This window comes from Apus apus, chromosome 3 (assembly GCF_020740795.1).
Source record: "Apus apus isolate bApuApu2 chromosome 3, bApuApu2.pri.cur, whole genome shotgun sequence".
NCBI classification, from domain to species: Eukaryota; Metazoa; Chordata; class Aves; order Apodiformes; family Apodidae; genus Apus; species Apus apus.
Genome location: NC_067284.1, coordinates 43,739,609 through 43,762,780, shown reverse-complemented (window position 1 = coordinate 43,762,780; position 23,172 = coordinate 43,739,609). Strand labels below are relative to the sequence as shown.

General features: G+C 38.0%; 1 protein-coding gene across 1 annotated transcript in view; it reads right to left on the bottom strand.

Moving 5' to 3' along the window:
* The window catches only part of XRN2 (5'-3' exoribonuclease 2), a 47,205-nt gene that overhangs the window by 22,065 nt on the left and 1,968 nt on the right, over window positions 1-23,172 (bottom strand). The window contains exons 2-21 of the mRNA XM_051613912.1: window positions 19,871-19,998; window positions 19,679-19,790; window positions 18,748-18,859; window positions 17,587-17,645; window positions 17,418-17,507; window positions 16,245-16,317; window positions 16,094-16,144; window positions 15,599-15,756; window positions 15,121-15,195; window positions 14,889-15,022; window positions 14,746-14,803; window positions 14,550-14,657; window positions 13,611-13,655; window positions 12,287-12,418; window positions 10,883-10,998; window positions 7,414-7,549; window positions 4,013-4,120; window positions 3,844-3,933; window positions 3,244-3,316; window positions 666-749 (exon numbers count right to left, since the gene is read on the bottom strand). Coding sequence (XP_051469872.1) covers window positions 666-749; window positions 3,244-3,316; window positions 3,844-3,933; window positions 4,013-4,120; window positions 7,414-7,549; window positions 10,883-10,998; window positions 12,287-12,418; window positions 13,611-13,655; window positions 14,550-14,657; window positions 14,746-14,803; window positions 14,889-15,022; window positions 15,121-15,195; window positions 15,599-15,756; window positions 16,094-16,144; window positions 16,245-16,317; window positions 17,418-17,507; window positions 17,587-17,645; window positions 18,748-18,859; window positions 19,679-19,790; window positions 19,871-19,998 — 1,942 coding nt within the window. The remainder of the gene's footprint in view (window positions 1-665; window positions 750-3,243; window positions 3,317-3,843; window positions 3,934-4,012; window positions 4,121-7,413; window positions 7,550-10,882; window positions 10,999-12,286; window positions 12,419-13,610; window positions 13,656-14,549; window positions 14,658-14,745; window positions 14,804-14,888; window positions 15,023-15,120; window positions 15,196-15,598; window positions 15,757-16,093; window positions 16,145-16,244; window positions 16,318-17,417; window positions 17,508-17,586; window positions 17,646-18,747; window positions 18,860-19,678; window positions 19,791-19,870; window positions 19,999-23,172) is intronic.

Below are 23,172 nucleotides of genomic sequence, written 5' to 3'. Positions count from 1 at the left end.
ATTGAGAAAAAAGCTCTGAACATTCCTTGCAGGTGTTAGAAAGTGTCTGTACCCACAACAGGATGTCTCTAGTGTCACTGCCACAAGAGCAGTGGCAGACAGTAAAACTAGGGGAATATTGTGCTCAATGGGAAGAACCTCGAATTCAGAACAGAGTAATGCTGAAGACATAGATTGGAAAAAACCCTGTACCTCTCAAGCAGCTTTGCCTTCAAGAACCTGCTATTATTTCTGTACAATGGAGAAAGTAACACACATTTACTATTAAAGCTGAACAAGAAGCTTCACATATCATAACCGGACACACCCAGATTACTGGTCAGAACAGACAAATCAAACAAGTTTTACTATCAACTCTAACCTTGGCAACAGGTTTAATCTTTTGACTGAAACATTAACCTAGCAAGTACTTTGACAGCGGACACTGGTAGAAGCTTTTAATGTGATTAAGCTGCTATCTAGTTTTCAGGTCTACTCGAGTGAAAGAAAAGCCAGAGCTACAAAAACAAACCCATTGTGGATCACTCTACCTACCAGCACCATCCATGGAGAAGAGGTTACAGCCTGCCTGAACTCAATCCAACCAAACATCTGTTACACCTTGCTCATTTTTGAGTGAAACATAGTAGTAAAAACATATTGTAACAAAGTAACACAACTCTTACTTTCTTCAGGAGTGAGGTCAGGGTAGACTTCTTCCAGGGCAGCTCTAAGACGTCGCTCATCAACAAATGGCAGTAATGCAACACCTAGTGAAACCAATACATTACTTTTTCCCATTTGTTGAAAAACCCAACAACAACAAAACCAACCAACCAAAACAACCCAAATCCAAAAACAACAACAAAAATCCACTAGCATGGAGAGCTCCAGTAGATTCTTTACCCAAGAAACAACTCTTGCATTTGTCAAAGAAAACTCCACATTTTCAGGAGGCTGTGATCCTGCAGGCTGTTTAAACTAGTTCAGTGGTAGTGCAGGTTGAAAAGGGAAGCTCATCTGCAAGCATCCCTCCCTCCACCCTCCTCCTCCTCCTCAGTCCTGGGTAGGCAATGGGAAGTAGTAACCTCTCCCCATACCTGCCTCATTTAGAAACAAGATGAGCTCAGTAAGACAGTCATTATTTGTCTCATTTGTTACAGACACTCCCCTGACAGAACTCAATGCTACTTTATTCAAATTAATTTATGAAGAGACAACAATGGAAGAAATTACTCCAACTTCAGTGATGAGGTGATACAGATATTATCCATCAGGGACTATTCATATCAGCTATTAATTTTACTCCAAGATAACATGGAGAGCTCTCTCCAGATCAAAATCCCTCACTAAGCAGCACATCTCTGAGCCTACTCAATATTGGATGAAGCTAAAGAATAGCCTTCCTTGGTATGCTCCAGTAAATGGACTTCCACAGATTCACATTCTTGATTTAAAACTTGGTCCACCTGAAATATGTTTCAGAAGCACAATCTTTACTTGGATTTATTAAAACAAATACTACTGCCTGGAAGCGGAAGGAAAGGGGATAATCTAAAACTTTACTTGAAGTGCAATTACACTAAATAAACACTAAGTGTTAATATGTCAGAAGTTTACCTGAATCAGAATTTTATTTAGCCTACTGTAAAATAATGAGGAGCAGACCTGTACAGCCTGCTGTTGCCAGCCTCACCAAATAAGAGATCTGCATTGTTCCTGCTCATGAAGTGTGAGGATAATCTTCACACAAAGTGACTACTGCTTTATCAAAGACAGCCACCAGACCTCAGCCATGTTCACATTTCAGCTGGAACATAACTACTTGTGAAGGGAAACAGTGATAAGCCTACCCTGGAAAACAAACATTTTATTTTCACCTTCACAACATGCTGGTGGAACAACAACAAAATGGGAAGTGTTCATAACCCAGGAGACTGCAAAAAGGATTTATGTTGAGCTCTCAGAAGCATAATCATAACTCTAAAAGGAAGATCTTCAAACGTTTCATTAAGAGGACAAGGTATACTAGATGCATTTTAATGGAGGTGGCTGTACTTCCAGCTTGGAAAATATCTCATTTCACAATGGCCTCTTAAGCATGAGAATTCTAGCTGTTGATCCAGAACAAAGAGTTTTTAATGCAAGTAAGCAGTAAATGAACGAAAAGTAAGGTTACAAGCTGCTGAAAGCATGTGGGAGCTACTTAAAATATCACTTCTTTAGTCTGTAGATTTGATAACTGGACAGAAGGACTGAGGAAAGTTGCCAGAACTACAACATGGGTAAGAAAGGTCTTCAAGTTACAAAGGGAAAACCTGCTTTGCAACACTTCTCATAATTCCTAGGAATATTCTCTTCGATTTTGGAACACTGTCCCAAGTAAGAAACTTGTATGCCTAACTGGCTATTTCAAAACACAGGTGAGCTGCCCTGTGCAGCATCACAGAACCTGATACCAGCTGAAACCTTTAGAGATCATCTAGTCCACCCTCTCTGCTCCAGCATGGTTATGGGCTGCTTAGGTTGTCAAGGACCGTGGCCAGCTGGGTTTGGCATATGCCCAAGAACTGAGACTCCACAACTTCTCTGGACAATGTGTTCCAGTGCCTGACCACCCTCAGAGTTACCATGTGCTTTTTTATGTTCAGATGGAATTTCATGTGTTATATTTTGTGCCCAAAAGATTATTTATACCTATAAGTGAGATGCTACACTACTTGCTGAATAGCGTAACCAGCCACAAAATCGGGCAGACCTTTAATGTTCTCTAAAGAAAGAGGAAGCTGCATTAAATACTGCAGCTGTTCTTTCATTCTTTGTGTACATCCAAATATTTCTATATTCCCCTAAGCATTTTTTTGCAAGGTACTAACGAGCCACTGATTGAACAGAAAAAGATCCATTAATTAAATGCAAAGGAGATGAAGGACAATTACACAGTAAGGCTGATAAAAATAGAAAAATTATTAATCTAGTTCAGGACAAATTAACAAATCTAGAATGACTGCTGGAATTACTAATAATCATTGCCAATTCTAAATCAGTTACTGAACTATAATTTGTTCTTCATAATAATTTCTTTTAAAAAATATACCTGCTGTAAAATACTTCTCTCTCACACTAAGTAACACAAGTTACTCCAGTGACTTGGTGCATCATTATTTCACTAAGATAATTTCCCATTTTCTCCTTCTTTTCACATAGATTCTTAAGACTAAGGTCAGTATATTATAGCTCAAAAAAAAAAAGCTGCAATTTCACCTTGCCAAGCATATTTCTTCCCATTTAAATCAATAGCAAAATCTTCAGGGTAGAAGTCAATTATGCTTGATTCCTGTAGTTGAGAAAAAAAATAAAATCATTAAAGCCAATTATGAAACAGACTGAGAAGGCCATGTAGCACTACTGTACTTTGCAGAGGGAAATCAAACACAAACATAAGGAGGATGCAAGGAACTTTGACCACCAGCAACATCTTTTTAATGAATGCCATTTAAATATGAAGCATGTTCAGGCTCTTTCATCACTTAAGAGTATCAAAACAAGAAACTGAGCAGGACAGAAGAATTCCAGATAACTGGGATTAAGGCATCTGCTCCCCAATGAAGTTATGCAAGGTTTCTATAGGAAAGTAAACAATCTTACTGAAGTGTAAGAGAGTCAGTAAGCAATTTTTCTCACTGAAACATCTGAATACAAAATATCACTTTAATCGATTATTGAAGAATCTCTGCAATCTACCAAAAATGTTTCCTCCTGGTCTCCATTATTCTTCTGGCTGAACTAAGCAGCAGCAAGTCATGCTCACACAACTGCAAGACAACATAACCTTACAGAGAGGAACACAACAAGGATTCTTACCGGATCCGTCATGAGCTTCCTCCACGTTGGTGGCAGAAAATTTCCACTTGCAGCTGGAAATACTCCCATAAGTTGCTCTAGAGGCTTAAACTGTTGAAATGAAACAGGCAGATGTAGGACACTTCCAATGGGCTGTTAAATCATAAATAACTAAATAAAGGTGCCCTACCGGTTTTGAGCCCTTCTCAAAATCTGAAGGCATGTCTGCAATACCCTCGAAGTCAGAAGCAAATGGAGCATAGTGAAAAGGGTAGTACCAGTTCCAGGATGCACAGCCCTAGGAGACAGAAACAAGATCAGACCAATAAGAGAAAAAAAAAAATTAACATAATGTAGTCCTGTCACTAAAGATGAGACAGTTTAGCCCAGCATTAGCCAGGAGAAAGAGTATTCCCTGTGATTAGAAAGGAAAGAGCTTTTGTCTCTAGAAGTACTCTGGACTTCAGGTGGGGACTTGACTGCTCATAGCCAGAGGAGAACAAGAGAGGTCCCCAGACACTAAGTGGAGACCTCGGCAGCACTGACTTCTTTGCCAACATAGCCTGGCTAGGGACTAGGTTTGAGACACCTGAATGACACAAGAGACCTTCTAGCAGAATCTTAACCTTAGCTTCAGGGCACTGGAATGTCCCTCATGCCTTTTTCATCTCCCCTGAGAAAAAACACACAAGTATGTGCACAAAGTCCAGCAAAACCAAGCACAAAAATTTATTGCAGAGAGTAGGAAATTACAATCTGTTCACAGAGCTAACCAGTCCCTGGAATTTCCACCTTCTCCATAGCCCCATAAACAGCAGAAAAGTGCCAGTCCAAGAGCCCTCTCAGAGCTCTCAGTGGGAACAGCAGTAATACTCGTCTGGCACTTTGCACTACTGTTTTCCAAGGCAAAAACCCACTGCTAACTTGGGAATATAGGCAACCAGAGAATCCTGCTATGATCCACTCTACAAGGTGTGAGTGAATATAGTGAACAATATTTGCTCCGGGTTGGAAGGTATTCTGGTTTGAACTGTTACTCTTCTATTCAGTACAAGCACTAATACACACTTGGAGTAACATTTTGCTTTTCCCCCTCTTCTGTCTTGAACACTGAGAAATATAAAGTGCATTCACTTGAAAGAGGCAAAATAATCCTCAAAAAGGAGAAAATAAACTAAAAACACATTAGAACACAATGCACTTTTAAAGGAAACATGTCTCTAGAAGTTCTAAGTCAAGTTTCCACCCCCTCAACTACTTTTCTTAGCAGTACCACTTGAAACAAAAGCCTACTATTTTGACTCCCAATTCTGAATAAGTAAATGTCAATGAGGCTCCTCTCCAGCAATATTTTTGGTATAAAATTACAGAGACTATAGTTACTAAATGCAATTCTTCAGATGGTTTCAGTATGTTTCAAAAACCAGGTGGATTGAGCTCTTTATTTCCCTTTTTTTCCCTTCTCCAAACAGGTATCCCCACAAGTGAAACATGCTCTACATTATTAGCTTTTTATTAGAACAGAAAAACATGTAAGTTATTTTGCCAGAAGTTTTATGGACAACGAGGAGTACTTATTGGAGGCAATTCTCAATGTGGTAAAAAAGAAAACAAAACCCCTCAAACCTATTTTGAGATTACTCCAGTCAAACATATTCTTAATCTAATTTACACATGGACAGAAAGTGATCTGACTGCTGCTCCATACTGACAACAGCCTGCCCATGTACAGTAGATGACAGTATCTTGCTCACATAGAGCTCTGTGATGCAGTACAAAAAGCAGCACGTGTAAGTATTTAATTGCTACACTATTTTAAGTCTGCAATGTAATTTATGTACTGTCTAGGGAGCAACTTGACTTCTTTTTGAGTAATCTGAACATCAAGCAAAACAGCAAAAACAAAGCTCTAAGCATTTGTATACTTTTGTTAAGTTTTCCTTTGAAAGATTTCTAAACCAGCAAGTATTTTGTGTACAGTCACCATTCCTTGAGGTCTTACTGGCACTCCTCAGTTTTCTTGAGAGCACTATGGTCCTGCCTGAAGTCTGAAGCTGCTGTCAACCTCACCAATTAATTTTCTTTGCAACTGTAATCATCTATCCCTTCTATATGCATTAGTCACTTCAGGCAGAACATCGACACACTTGGAAGGACAAAAAGTCACCTACATACATCTCAAGAAACACACTGGTTTTACAAGCTAAACCAGTGGGTGTTGCACAGGGGCTTGCCCATATTGTTTGAAGTTTAGCATATGCCATATGTCTTCCAGCTCCTACACATGTAAAGCCACAAATCTCCCAACAGTGTAGATGCAAACGCAGCCCTGAGTTGAACAGTTACTGAAGAACACAACGGTGGCTGCACAAGGCCATGGCTGCTGATCACAAAGCAACAAATGCACACCTCTTCAAATAAAACAAATTAATGTTATAATCTTCAAGCCCTTCAGTTTCCCTTAAGATCCAGACCACTTTTGTAGTGGTTCCAGCCAGCAGACACCTACAGTGAATCTGAAGATTCATTTACACACTTTGGAGACACATGGGTACATACAGAGTTCTAGGAATGTATCTTGCCACTGTTAACAGGAACATGGCTCTCCTCCAGCACACCTTAAATGTGTGCAGGATGACAGGAATTTCCACCTATAAAGGTGTTATGGTGATGTTTGTCCTTTGCAAAAGGAGCTACTCAATGATCTGGAGAGTTCAGCTCTGCTGCAGATCAACTGCAACAGACTTGCAACTTCCCATTCTGTGATTTCCACCCATTACAACATGCAAGTTGAAGCCCAAATACAGCTAATGAATACAGTGGAAGGGAACACCACTGTACTTCCAAGCAGGGAACAAAGGATTACACATTAAAATAAACTACTTTTAAGAATGCCTAGGTTTTTGCAGGCACACAAGATACCTGCCTTGCCTGCACTTGGTGCTGGACAGGTGTGATCCAGCCATAGTGTGATCCAGCTGTAGTCCAACCATGCAGTTCTATCAGCGTGGCACTGCGTGTGAGCCACAAAGCCCTGCTGAGGCAGATAAACTCCATCACATCCTGCTCCCAGCCCACGCACAAAATGTAACTTTGTCTTCAGCGCACGAAGCCAGTTATTAACCAGCAGTGCAACAAACCCCAATATATCTAAGTAATCTCTTGCCAATGTGACATCTCAATTATCAAAAGATTTACATCAGATACAGATTTCTTCAATCATAATACACTTCATATAACATCATTACAATCTATGGAGGAGACTGACAACTCTGATCCTTTCAAATTCTTACTAGCATTTCACAGGCTTTGTCCTTTGTTCACTCATTTAGTCACCTGCAATTTCACTCCGCATGGCTATGTATTGCAAAGGAAAAATATGCACCAGTCCCTAAAAAAATAACAAACTGCATTTAAATCTGACAGTCAAACAGAAGGGGCACCCACTTATTTTATATATTCCAAAAAAAGCACTACTTTTCAAACATGAGCAGTGGATAATTATTATTTCCTGAAAAGAAATAGGATGCAGACTGGAAACTGAGGGAAGAAAAAGAAAATTGAAGTTTCAGAGAATAAATTTTTAAGTACCTGATAATAATATCTGAGCACCCAGCAAAGCCCTTCCACATAGGACTGTACAACTTTACGACGGAATTTCTCATCAGATGCATCGACATCAAATTTGTTTTTATAGTAGCGCTGCTTCCAACCAGTTTCCCATAACCTGCGTAACAAGCACAAAACGATGTCAGCACGTCAGTGTATTCACATTTACATATCTGAATTCAAATATGAGCCCAAGTCACTTGCCACCGCAATTTTCATTGTCATACAGTTTAAATGAAAGCATAACACCTGATATTCAACAGCAAGAGAATAAAATGTCATGGTTGGCAGCATAGAAAATCCAGATGAAATTCTGAAGCTACCATCTTGATAGACAAATCTTTCATGTCCCTGTTAGGAGCAGGGTAGATTTTCAAATATATGCCTGCTCCTGTCAGGATTTTTCAGAATGGTGTCGTCCCTAGTGGGTAATTTCATCTCTCTTATCAGAAATCTTCTACCAAAAAAGCCTTTTTAACTCTATTCTCTGAATCTTCCAACCACTATAAAGAGGACAAACTCTTCCCGTTCTTTATTTTGTTTAACCTAGCCTAGGTCAAAATATTTTACTGGAATACCTTGTCACATCAAGTTCATCCCTTCATTCTTAACGCCCCTCTCAAGATAAAAACTTACATAGTTTCCCTGCTACTTAAAATCCAAAGTAAGCAAATAAATAACAAGCAGCAGCAGCTTGATGTATATATTCCATTGCTATTTGGACAAAGCTACAATTACCAGCAGAATTATCTGCAACTCAGGAATCCCATGAATGCTGACTCAGATCAAATGAGTTTGGTTTTACAAAGGGATTTTCAGTCTTTCATGCCAGAGATGGATATTGAAGCCCAAAGCCCAATCTCTGACACCATTTATCCTTTCTTCACACAGCTCCCTATTATGTCTGTCCACGGGTGAGGCAGAGGAGAACAACTGCTGGCTCATCTTTGACAGACGAGCATCCGAATCCCTCAGCCCTACCATATACTATTAAAAAAAAAGTTAATTATGTGCTATACTGTGCCGTATTTCAAGAAAGAATATTAACAGCAAGTACAGACTGTAGGCTCCCCGAAACATTGAGAAGGCAATGGTGGTCATGGGCAGCAACAGGAATTCCTGCCTACCAACTCCAGATCTCTTCCTCCTTGGCATTTTACCCTCTCTACAGCTGCAGTGCCCAGTCATTCAATAGGGACATGGCAATTCCCAGAGAACAAATGTACCACAAGCTAGGAGCTAGTATTATGCACACAAAACTTCAAGTGTTTAGTCCTAACAGACACAATGTAATCTTGGGGGAAATTCCAGTTCAATTCAGAAACTGCCATCTAAAAAGTAATAGAAAGATTAAGCTCTAGTTAATATTTGGTTCAACAACATCATGCTTGAGAACTGGCCTCCCCCACCTCCCCGGGTTGTTTTAATGTTTTTTGTTTGTTTGTTTTGGGGTTTTTGTTGTTGTTTGTTTAGGTTTTTGGTTTGGTTTCTTTTAATTTAAACTTATTATTCATGACAGTGCATGCACTTAACATATGTGAATCTCAAAGTTCACATGAATTTTGGTATTTCAGCAAACTAGAGTAAAGCAAATTACAAATCTGATAATCCCTTAATAATGATTCATTTTTTTAAAAAAATAGGATTTTATTCTTAGCAATTCAAAATTTGGCAGTGACTATTACACCTGAAAACCATCATGCAAGATCCCTTTCTACAAAAGGTCAGGACCGCTTTAAATTACATACACAATCTGAAGCACACCAGCAATCTGCAAGTTCAACTCAAACTTGCACTTGTCAGAACAGAGCAATAAACGTAGCATATGAAGCCTTTAAGAGAGAGAGCAAAGATCAATTTATGCCTGTTTACAAAAAGCATATCCTTCTGGTTCTGCAAAAAGGAGCTTCCCTTGCTTGTTTCAAGTTGATTGCCCAGTACAAGATACTTCTGAAAATCTGACCTGAACAAGTTCAAAGACGATACAAAATGACAATGAGGTGCAGAAACTAAGAGATGCTTTCAAGAGTTGAAGAAAACCAGGTTAGCAAGGACAGAGCTACTTGTGCTAGAGTCTTGAAGGACAGAGTCAAGAACACCTGCAGTTTATGAGCACCTGACCCTAGAAGCTCCCAGCAACCAGACACTTGCATAAATTTCAAAAACATTTTCTGTAAGATAACAAAAAAACAATCTGCTAGCTGACTAGAACTGCTTTGTTCTAGATATTTTGTATTTAGAATCACTTTATAAGTTTTTGCAAACAATTTCTTCGTATCTAGTACATTTATGCAGCTGTTCTTACTTATGAGAAGCATAAAAATTGTTTTCCAATCAGAAAAGGATCTGCATAAACATTGTGAGCTACAAAGGAGCTTAAATAACGGCAGAAGAATTAAGCATATCTTTTAGCTTGACAATAAGAACCCTGTCAAAACTACTGCTGCTTGTAAATCACCACAGTTCATTCACACTAGTTGCTATAAAGCTGTTGAAGCTTCTTTTAGAACCTCTGTTAAATTTCATATGGAAAGCAACATTAAAACTTATCCTGATTTTAGATAAAAATTCTGCTTGCTTGATTAAAAATTAAAAAAACCCTCAGATCTGCACCTACAGAAAAGAAAGTAAGAGTGAAGAGTCAGAATATCTGATATTGGAAGATCTGGTGGGCTAGATGTCACAAATAGGTCACACCAACATTGCTGGACACTAGTGATCAGTACAGTCCAGCACATCACAACAAAGCAACCCTTATTATTTTCCCATGTCCATCTACATCCCCTGATTCTACAGAAAACAAAAAACTATTGGTTGTGTTTATCAGGGCAGAACTTTTAGCAAAAAAAATTTAAGGGCCTTCACCCTCAACTCAAAGGGCAATAGCTTGATTTAAACCTTCGATAAATGCAGGCTCACTGGTAATTCACTGTCAGTTAACTCTCATAAAATCCCTATCCTTTCATCACCTAGGGATCAGCCATCCTAAGATATCCTAAGAAGTCAGCATAGGCAAAACATAGCTTGCTACAAATCAAAGGAGGAGAAAAATATATTGTAATAATCAAGGTAAATATGTGGCACATGAATGTAACTGAATTTTATGGGTTAAATAGTTAAAAATTCAACTGCAAAACAGAAGCATTCAGCTCACATAATCAAAGCTGAACAGTGAATGTCTTGCCAATCTAGTGCTTGGTCTCAAAGGGAGCAGAGGCTTGGAGGATGAAAACCTGCACGCATACTAATCTAGATACTTAGATTTAACAGCTATAGCTTACACATCTCACTGGAATTTACTGAATATTCTAACCCTCCACATTAATTACCGGTGGATAAAAAGATCACAGAAAAGCATCTGAAGGCACTGCTGCTCTAAGCTAAATGGCATTAATTAGACTGCATCTATTTCAGCAATTTGCTAACAAAGTGCTACAAAATATGGCTTCACCTGATATTATCCTCTGGCTCAGGTTCACTGTCACTATCTTCAGCTTTTCGCTTAATTCCTCCTGCCAGGGATGGGCTGCCATCAGAGTTGATGCTGGTATTTGGAGATGAAGTTGTCTAGGGTCAGAATTATTACAGATAAATAGAGGGGGAGAAAGGATTTATTAGGCATTTTGAATTCAAGTTAAAATTAACAGCTTTGTGATGATACTCTGCATTATTTATAGCTACCAAAAAACCTAACGTAAAACTACATAACCCTTAAACTATTAAGTCAAGTAGCAAAAGGAGAACACATCTTTGCATTAAAAGGAAGGCGTTGATATACACAGGCAAAATGTTAATTGCATTCGAGAAAGAAAAAAAGCAATAAAAAATATTTTTTACACTGATAAAACATGCAATTTTTTATAAATTACAATTTTGAAATATAATTGCTTTCTTTAGTCCTACAGCTAATGTTACAACTTCATTTTACAGCAACAGTGAAAAATCCATATGCAGACTACCATGAAAATGCCACTTAGAGTATTTCTGCCAGTTCTGAATTACAAGTTTCTTCACAACTCTTTTCAACTCCTTTCAAATTTATCTATTTTAGTATTACAGAGTTAAAGAGAAACTCTTCCCATTCCATATAGGAACTGATTAGCTTAACCCATGTGCAAATGTTTCAAGATTAAAAGGGAAGAACAGCAGAAAGTCCACTTTGAAAAAGCATATTGTATTTATTTAGACTTAGGAGACAACAAGCCTCTTTATGATGAAAAGGACCATTTACTTGTTTCACTGTTTGGATGAAGATTTATACCCAGCAAGAAAATATTTGTCATAATGGTTATTTGAAATTAATGATCAAGTCCTCTAACAGAGCACTCAACTTATTTCTAGTTTTCCCTCACTTTCCAAAAAAATTTGCCTAAGTTTCTCCTCTTCCCAGTGAAGAGCAATGCTTTGGAAAGTAAAAGCACGTGACAAGCACATAGGTATGCAAATCACCTATTTCCAAAATAGGTACCTATGTCTGCTTGTGCATGCCACCTACAAAAGGAGTATTAAAAGACCTCCAGCTCAGGTATTCAAGGAAGCTCCTAAATCCATACTCACAGGAAGTTTGACCCCACAAGTGCCAAACAAGATATCTGACTCAGATACTTTCACTTCACATTTCCCCTCCCAGAACTATTTAACAAGCAGCATTATATCAAACATTAAAATAAAGAACACAATCTTACTCAAGCAGTCTCACAAAAATTGGTTATCAAAAGCCACTTCTTGGAAAACAGAATTACTTGGTGTCTGCTTTTCAAGAAAGCTTGATGTGGTAGAGAAAAAGGCGTCCAGAATAACACAGGATATGATTATTTCCCCTTCTATGTGTAAATACCTTTGAACATCTACTTACAGAATTCTGTCTGTCGTGCATTCTCATCTCAAAGGCTGCTTGTCTAGGGTTACTGATTGCCTGAGGACTAGATCGATTTCCCAGAGCTTGAGGGGAAAACTGTCCACCAGGAATAAAAGAAGGATGATCCCTCTAAAAGATAAATATATTTAAGTATACTGAAAAAGCAGTGTAATCTCCTCATCAGTGTGATAGTTCTCTCACAATTTTCAGATGAACGTGTTATATAAAACAAGCATAATTTACTCACTGTTTAGCTTAAATTACTTACATTTAACAGCCTTAACAAGACATGATACTTACAAGTGAGACTCTTATATTCCTATAATTTATTAAGCTCTTTAAAAAAAAAACAAACCCAAAGCCTGTGTTTTGTGCCCATATTCTTTCTACATGGGCTGAAAGGCAGTTCACCTAACTTACTGGGAAGAATGTCTAGGAAGAACGTATTCTTTGTGAGTAAAGTGAATAACCTCTTCCACTCTAATAGGAATAACCAGAAAATATAAACACAAATAAACACAAGATCTAGAGCATACTCAAGAGTAGGGATATCATATGCCCTGAGAGTTTTGGAAGCTACACTTACCTGAGTGTCCTAACCAAGAACAAAGCTACGTTGACATGAACGTACAAGAGTTCACTTTTAAAATATCAGAGTATTTTGTGAATAGAAGAAAACTCAGCATTGTTACAGTAACAGTTTTAAGACTTCAGCTTATATGGGTCAGAAAGTGCAAACACATTCCAACAAGAGCTAACGCTTTTCTTTTACATTTGAGGGATACTGGGCAACACTGACTTGCTCGCAGACAGAACGTGAGATAACCGCAGTTTGGGATAAGCCTTTGTTGGTCTTTCAGAAACTTGCCTCTAATAAGGAAATCCGATTGATACAATCTGGTGTATGTATTCGAACCTCAACTCTTACACTCAACTCCACTGTCCTCAGCAATATCATTGCAAAGCAGACTTGTGTCAATGCATGGGAGAGCAATTCCTGTCCAGTGACCATGCTGAAGCATCACTAAATCATCACGGAATTGCAGGTGTGTAGATTTGAAGGAACACAAAACACAGATATCATCCAGCACATCCAACACTCTCCCTTCCCTCCTTTCCCTTGTAAGACATCTTTAACATGCAATTCCTTCTTTCTAAGCTCTAGACTAAAAACAGCCATGAAAACCCCTTTACAACAGTTTACACACAGGCCAGAAAACATCATGATTACAACTGCAGTTTCTACCACCACATCTGCTGGAAGATACACTATACATTCTAATTTGTGATAGTTTTTGCATTCTGAAAGAAACTAATTTACCTTCATTCTTTTCTTTTTTTCTTTTTGTCGCCTTTTAAAGTTATCCTAAGTAGAAAATGAAGAGAAATAAAGTCAGCCAAGCAAACAGATTTCTTGGAAAAATATTTCATTATAATGCTGTACTGACCAGAAGGTTATAAGGTTATTAAAACGACATAGGTCAATTCTTGTGCCTATAAATCCAAAGGAAACAGGATAGAATTTTCTGCCCTACCCTGAAAAGCTATGGGAGAAAAGAGTAGCTGTGCATTCCATGTCCCACAGACAAAGCCCATGCAAAACTACCACAATTTCAGTAATGGCTTATACCATCTACTAAGTCGAGGCACAGCTTTACTTTAAGGTGACAGCAGTATCAAAGGACAGAAGTTCCATGCCTGTACTACAACAGCTGCCAAAAAACAAAACAAAACAGAAGAGAGTTTTAAGTCCTAGAAACAGGGGGAAAAAAAGAGAGGCTCAAGGAAAGGTATTTATTAACCTTGGGCCACAGAAACTGAAAAATTGAACATCAAATTGCCATTTCCACTTCAAGAGCGGTGCAAACTGGGGAACTTATAAACAAAATACTTTATCAGCACTGGCACACCATTTTTTGACTGGAAAGTAAATACAATTCTGCTCTTCCATTCACAAGTTTTATCCCCTGTACTCAGATAATAATATGGAATACATCCGCAAAAAAACTGCACAAACTGCAAAGGTGGACTGAAAGAACAACAATTTATGGACACATTTCGAATGGCAGTATTTCACCCCTGCTCATGCCTTGTGCTTCTACAGGTAATTACAATTACAAAACAAGATCTTCCTCAATTTTCATATTGACTATTGAAATATTTGATTTTTTTTCCTTATTCTGATAAAGGATCATCACAGTCTTAGCAGTAATGCACAAGATTAAAAACAAACTCCAAGAATGTAATAAAAAGAAATTACATCGTCATCTTTTCTCTTTTTGAAAATACTATCTTCAACTTCTCCAACAGCTAACATGATCATCTGCACCCGCTGTAGGTTGACAAAACCACTTTCTGTGAGGTACCCCTGCAAATTAGAAAAATATAGTTTAAAAACAAGCCTATTTTGGTAGCAAACAGTCAGGTATTTTTAAAGAGAAAGCAAAAAAATTTACCCCAGTTTTGTGCACCACATTTTTATAAATGTTAACCAAGCGATCAATTGCTCCTTCTCTAAAAACAAATACAAGCATGAGATTAGAATTCCAAACCACAGAAGGTGTATTTGCAGGAAAAGAAAACATATATTCTCATCCACCTGATCTCCAAAGATGGCAGATGAGGAAGAAAGTCGTTTCCCACAAAGAAACACATAAAGACCCAGTCATCAACACTTCTTTCAAAATCAAAGGTGAAAGGCAAACTGGCCATAGTGAGTTCCCTTTCCAAATACTGTAACACACAAAAGAAAAAGCATGTTACAAAACACCATGCACAGAGTTTAAAATTAGTATTTACCTAAAGCAGATACAGTAACTGTTTCAACATACCTCCCGCAAAACACATAATCGGATGAAGATAAATTCCTGTTCAGCCACAGGAAGACTGTCTGCAAACTGATCGTGCTAAAATAAAATAGAAGAGTTGCATTACATCCAAGGTCATCTTAAAGTTTCTCCAGCTCAATTTTAAAGGCTTATTTTGGGAGGAGTTAAGAGATGTAGCAGCACAGTTTTACAAGTTCTTATCCATACTTTGCTCATCTGTTAAGTTATTGATCATCATCTCTCAGCAGTGAGAAATCAACAAAAAACACCACCAGTGAGGATGTTAGGTTTGGCATAATATGTTTATGCTACAAAGTAGAGTATTTACTTATTAATATAAGAAAAAAGCTAGGTAATTCCAAGAATATAATTTGCAATATGTTTCAGTCAAAACAAACAACAAGAACAATCTAAGGATCTCATTGAAGCACAGATTAACTTAGAGATAAAAAGGAATTTCTAGAAACAGCAAAATTCTTACCTTGCCTTGTTTCTCTCTGGGCAAACCTTGGCAATCCTTAACCTCATGGCCCATCTGGTTACAAAGACTACATGGCTTGGGTTTATTTGGTTTAAACTCTTCCCTAATTATAGTGAAGTTTGGTTCATGCGTAGCTAACCCAAGCATAATCAGATCAGCTACCAATCAAAAAAGAATAAAATATGATGAAACAAACACTATTCAGCTTTTTTATTTTTAAAAAAACAAGTTTAACAGCCAAGTACATTCTACCTCAAGCAAGTGTGCACTCACAGATGTGCTTACCCCCAGACTACCCTCATGGTACAACCAAGTGAAAGCTGGCCCTTCTGCTATGGACAGTGCTACATCTTGCCCCATTTATTACACAGAGCTTTCAAAAACTAACAAATGCACTGGATTATTTACACAAACACAGTCAAAGCCTAGAAACTACAGCCCAATTCAATCACAAGAAAGTTGAATAGGAGATATTGCTAGCAAAAGACAACTCACCATCAGCTCCACACAGACAATGATGAGTGTTTGGGTCATGGTTTGGTTGAGCTATGCAAAAGAAAATTACATTTAGTCAACCACCATAATGTAAAACAAATTTTTATTGACTATACTTTAATTTAAAACAAAATGTTCACACTCATTTTACCTCTTTGTCTTCTAATGTAATCCATGATTTTGTGTTCACCTTCACCAGGAGCACTAGCATCAGACAAAATAACCTGCAAAAGATTTAAATGATGTAAATAATTTATGCCACCACAGTAAAAAAATAAACTCATGTAGTTCAGATACTGAATACTGAATGTGAATTATGAATTCTTAAAATTCTAATTTGTAGTTTTATCTAAAATATTATGATTCAAAATGAAATTATTTAGGAGTTTGGAAACAAGCAGATCTTCATTCTTCTCGAGTAATTCTAGGATGAGGCTGACACACCAATTCAAATACCACTGAAATTATCACATCATTAACTAACATAGTTGAAGTTTCCTCATAAATCAAAATACGCACTAGAGAACTAACAGAAACTAACAGATAAAGCTGACATGTGCCTTCTTCCCTTTAGATCTCAACTTGGAGATGCACTGATAAATTATCACATTATACACTTCCTTACACTGATGTCCAGACGAGCATTAGTGTCTGTAAAACTCATGTCTGATGGAGGGAATTAAGCAGAGTCAACTGCCCTCAAATTAGACCACTTTAACAGTCAACTTGTGGAAAATAAAACAGACAGCTGTATCTGAGAAGACTGACTGTTCTGCCCTCTTGCACACAGCAAACACAGGGTTTTCAGAACAAAAGTCAGTGGGGGAAGAGTGGTTAAGGAAAAGGAGGAGAGAATTTCCAAGACCAGAAAGGCACAAAAGCTCATATGTAGTATTTTTATTGCCTGCCATCTATTGTCATCCATCATTAGAATAACAGAGAAAATGCAGCCTACCTGAGGCAGCAAATAAGTTAAGAAAGAAATAGTGAAAAGAATATATTCAATGTATCTTGACACTTTCTTCCCAAAAGAAGAAAAAGTATTCTTATAACCCTATCTCCCATTATATCCAATTGTGGCTGCTACTATCCAATCTTTCGTTGCTCTTAAAAGAAATCAAAACAAATGGTGCTGATAGGTTGTGTTATGAGGATGAAATGTATCTCTATAGTCCCAGCAGAATGTGCAAGTTGGTCTATTATTAATAACAGCACAGTGCCAGATGATGAGACAAATCTGGTAAATTTATACCCTTCAATCATATCCCAGCCCAGCCTAACAGATCACCTTAATTTTCCCAGAGTATGTCACTGTGGAACTTACTGTCAAATTTTTCCACCCTGGGTCACTGTTCAAACGGTCAGCAATGTAATAGCGGAGACATTTAGCAAGATTGTCCATAAACTCAGTTCCCTAAAAAGGGATGGAAGAAAATAAATTAAACCTTCATTCACACACTGGCAATTGCTGGTTAAAGTGCAAGATGACTTACTGGGGTAATACAGTTACTGTCAAATCTCTCTTTCACTTCTTCTGGAGGAAGAATGCCACCTAGAGCAATAAAAATATTTAACAGAAGTACAAAATATGGAACATTAAAAGCATTTTTGCATGATAAAAACCCAGATGGCTTCCCTAATAACAATTAATGCTTATCAAAAATTAGTTTAAAAGCCACAAAAAAATCTAAAACAGCTCTTACCATTGTATTATCTCCATCTTTAGATAAAGTGTTAGTACATTTGTAAACATTGTTACTTCAGAAAAGTGATTTCACAACCTATTCTGTCAAAAGGCTGCGAAAGAAATCTCAAAGAAACTAAGCTTGCTAAATGAGATAAAACATTAGGAAAGAATTATTTTCTTACATATTCTCCCCTATGTTTCCACTATCTATTCACTTGGGCTCACAAACAGGGTTACACCAACTCCTCTCATCTCTGAGCTTCATAATGGGTCTTCATAGTCTAGAAATGCTACAGGAAGAAATGTTAAAGAAAGTCTTTGTCCTCCCTTTTTAATCTCTAACCAGGTCACACAATGGCCCTTTCACTTGGGCTCCAGCACTCATTCCTCCTACAGTCACCTGAGTTAACTGCTCCAGTCCAGGCAGGGTGCTCCAGCTACACACACTCCTTTCACTCAAGACATGTCACTGCCACCTTTCAAAAGTTGCACTGACTTTGTTCCGTCACCAACTTCAGAGTTGCCAGTGTCAACTAACTACCCTTGCTTGCAGTCCATTATTCCTGTGCAGTAGTATTTTCATTTGATCTCTGCTTTTAAGCCTCAACTCTCCTTCCATCAAGCCTGACAGATTTGTACTTCCTTCCAGAAGAGTTTTGTTTAGTCTCTCACTACTAGATTTCTTACTGCTCTTCTGCTCAGTTTTTTTCTAAAGGAATTAAGAGTACTCAACCCAAATCCATTTCAGGCAGGAGACAGAAGAAGAAAAAAGCGACATTTTGTTATCTTAGCTCTCAACCTTGGAAATCACAGATTCATCCTTCTGTAGACTTGCTATCCCCTCCTTCTCCTACTCTTGCACAAATATCCACTGCACAAGACACCCCTTTTCTAACCCTTACTGAAGCACTCAAGCTAAACAAGGTGACCTTCACTTGAAAAACCTCAGGTATGGCCACAGTTCTACCTTTTGCCAGAATTTCTTGTCTTATTTTTTGCTTCTCTTCAGCAGCTTCCATGCCCTCCTTTGATGCTCTGAATCTTCTGGACCGCTGTTGATTCATTTTTGCACGTGGAGCCTAAAAAAGGTAACGTAACGCTTGTTTCAGTTATTGCATCTGGACAGTTGTTTCCTTTCCGGACAAGCTTTTTGAAATTGGCCAGTCTGGGACTATACAACCATTTAACAAGATATCAGTGTAAACTGTAACTGAAACAGGGATTTCTCCCTCCCTCACATCACCACTAGCTCTCACATGGCAGCACAGGGAGCTGGACATGTTTCTGAAGAGGTCTCAAGCTCCTCCATGAGGTAAGTCAGCAGCATTCACACCCCACCTCAGAAAGATGTAGCCCTTAAGTATTCAAAGCTTCCCTTGCAAAATAAATGAAAAAGACCGTGACGTGTATCTGAGAAGCATAATTTATTACAAACCCTTTCTTCAACAAGAAACTCCTACAATTGAATTCAAAACTCTTTTGACAATAGTGTGAACACCCTGTGAAATTTTCTGCAGCATAATTAAGTCACTGCCCATTTAAAGTTCATCTTCTTAAACAGTTCTTTGGTCTTTCCCAGTTTTTGGCATGAATTATTACTAAAGTCACAGAACAGTAGAATACAAGTAGTTTCAGAGTGTTAACTGGATTAGGGAAGTTTCTTGCTTCTCAGAATCTTCAGACTGCAGCAGACTACATTAGCCAGCTCATATAAACCCCACAGACAACAAAACTTATTAACACTTTAACTAGCCTCACCAACATTAAATTAACAGTATATTTTACCTGTAGTTTTTCATTTTAGAAAGCTATTTCTCAAAGGATCTTATAAAAGCAGATGGCATCTACCCTGATTTTACAACCAAACATTACTAGGAACTAAACACATCAGTACTTACTACTCCATCTATAGCCATGTAAAGAAGCCGCCTTGGTCTAACAATGTTGAAGATCCTGTCAATATACTCAAAAATCGCAACCATCATTTCATCTTCATTTTTGGGTGCTGGCCTAAAACAGAGAGCATCCAGTTTAACACTGAAAACACTACAGATAAATCCTATTTGTAAAGAGAGAAAAAACTGCCTTACTTGTCTTCTGGATGTGTACATGGGTGAATGATACCATTCATATCCAAATACAGGTTATCAAACTCCACCTCATTGGGGTTTGGTTTGCTTGTATCAATTGGAACCTTCACACCATTGCACTCTTTGGCCTGTGAATGCATCAAAACAAATATTTCAGTACTTGATCAGAGAAGTATCACAAATAACCAACAGAGGTATTAACATACAGACTTATAAAAGTCTGGAACAAAGATAGCAATAAGCTACCCACACAATTACCTGAAGATGCATGCTTACACTCTTAAAATAGCAGATTTTTTAAAAAGACATTTATAAACTAGCACAACTAGAATGTATCCTGATGAGTTATAGCTGAGTAATCTTTGAAAGCTACACCACCAGACAAATGTGTAAACCACTGAACTGAACAACAGCTGCATCAGTGATGGAAGAAACATGAGCTGATTAAGACATGCCCCTCCCTGAAGGTGTTTAAGGCCAGGTTAGGTGAGGCTTTGTACAGCCTGGTCTAGTGTGAAGTGTCCCTGCTCATAGCAGGGAGGTTGGAACCTGATGGTCTCTAAGGTCCCTTCCAACCTTAACCATTCTACCATTCTGTGAAATTATTTTCTGAAAAATTATGCCTGGAAAGGGTTATAAAATACTGCAAAGTTGGAATGAAGTGTACTGGCAAATAGTTTGGCACAAAGTTATATTAAGAAAACCTAATGTCATGTTATTACTTAAAGGCTACTGTCACAGGATTGGACAAGACAAAAGAGCAAATGTGACAGTGCTGGATCTCTAGTTCACATGCAACTTACCAGTAGGTGATGAACCAACATCAAGCACCTCCTCTGAACTTCCATTTGTAGGCTTGCTGCCCACTACTCATTAGATGAGTTTGCCACATCTCTAGTACAGAGCTCAACCTATCAGATTCAAATTACAGATCCTACTAGCGACTTGCTTACCATTTTCCTGTGAGAGAAGCAGCAGCAGAACTAGCTGAACTTATCCCAGTCTTAAAAGGCAAAAATTAAAACCTCTAAAGCAAAATAAATCTTTATTCAGGATTTCAGTTTTTCACAGTTATAGGTGTATGGAACTCTTCAGGGCAATTTTGTGAAGTCATTTCTAAATAACTGAACACTAAATCCCTCTATGTCACTTCTTTAAAACAGGTGAAATTCCTGCTATTTTTTATCTGTCTTACACTATTCATCCAAACCAGTCAAACCCTGACAGGTAAAATCTTGACCACTGTTTGCTTCCTTTACTGAACTTTCTGGAACACACACCAAAAAAATCATACAGCTTTAGCAGAAACTATCAGGTGCAAACCCTGTATTGTAGCCTGCAGTTCTACTGAAGTTACTCAGGGCAACCAAGAGCTACAATTTTAACAGAACAGTATTCATTCTGGTTAACACCAGATAACAGGAGGAGAGGCTTGCCTTGTGTTCTACTTGATCTCTCATCAAGCCTCTTGCCAGAGCTAACTCTGACTCAGAAAATATCAAAGGCTTACAACTATATGATATGGAAAGTAAAATTGTCCTCAACATTGATCTTATTTTCAGTCTTGAAGGTAAAGCAAAATAAGTATGATCTCTTTTAGATGGCTTCGAAAGCCATTCAGTTTTCATCTGCATACTGCTATGTCAGCAACTTCACCATTACATCCTCATAAACCTATCAGATTTTTAAAGTAACAGCCTTATAAAAGGTTTAAGTATCTGGAAGTGATATCTCTTGTGATATAACTAAACTGTTCACTTTTAATCTACAGCCTCTTTTGAAACTAGATCTTCAAATATGATACTTTAGTTGCAGCTTTATTAATTCATACAAATTTGATTAAGAATATTCTCTCCTGGATTTTGTATTATCCTCAAGATCTCCCTCTTATTCTTCCTGCTCAGCTTAAGAAGAAGATTAATCAGATTTAAGAAAAAGAAATAATCTAGCAAGGTAAGAGAACAAGGATCAACTTTTTAGTATTTCAAAGACACAAGCTACCGGGAGATACAAAATTTCTTATTAGAGAGATTTATAAGCAATCCTAAAATACACACAGAGCTGATTACATAGTGAGAGAAGTTTAAATTCATCTACAGTAAGACAAACTACAGCTTCTGACTGCTGTCCTAGTCTGCCTTCATATTTATGTCCAGATTTAAATATAAAAAATTATAATGAATATGATTTATCCATGTACTGTCCTTACTGTAACTGCAACGTGCTCTTAAGTTGGCACAAAGCAACACGGATGAGGACATCAGGATGTGATATCTCAGTTATTTTGTATGTCATATTTTTCCTTTTCTTTCAATAAAGAACATATGGTATTACAAGTTCAATTATTAAAAACACCAAAAGGACACAATCACAAACTCGGTAAAATCAGGACTATAAGTATTTTAGCTAAACTCTACAGCTGTTTTAAATATTACTCTAAACATTTACAAATGTGATTAAAAGATGGGTCTTCTGCTCTTACAGAAGACTGTACTCAATTGTTACAGATTTTAGATACATTTGGTGCTTAAATTGCAACTGCTTTTAAATAGATAGATCTGAAAGCATTATCCATAAACAGCTGGACCAGCTTCTAAGACAAAAATGTAAAACAGCCACTTACAGGAAAGACAAAACTGTAAAAGAGTCTACCTACTACCGTCAAAATGCTATTTGCACCCTTTTGATGAGAAGAATACTGCTTCAACATGTCCCAGCTAAACCTCACCTCCTGGGCTCTTTGCAGTTACTGAGCCCCGAGGCTATACTGCCAGCATAGTCATAAATGTGACAGATAACCTACAGAGCTGCTGGCTCCACAGCCCCACCCAACTGCTGCAATGGATGGCCGGTGAGGCAAGCCAGCCTTGGGCGTCTTGAGGAAAAAGGGGAGTTGGTGAATGATCCACAGCCGCAGCTGGGAGAAGCCAACACCATGTCAACACCCATATGCTCCGTAGTTGTAGCTGACAGACACGTTGCTCTCTGGTTCCGCCCAACACCCTTGCTATCCACTTTCGCCTGGCAGACACAATCATTACAGTGTCCTCGAGAGCCCTCTGAACTGAGGGTTACCCAGATCCTCAGAACAGACACCAGAGAGTTTGGAATAAGCTGTTGGCAGCTCCCAGCAATTGTTCCGGTCATTTTACCAGAGTGAGCACCCGTATGAGTGGCTAATAAGCTATCCCTGTAAACCCACAAACCATCTTTTTCTAGAATAGCCCCCCAGGCAGACAAATCCTGAAATCTTACCTATCCACCAGGGTAAATAATCCACTTCTTGCAGCTACAGGTAAAAT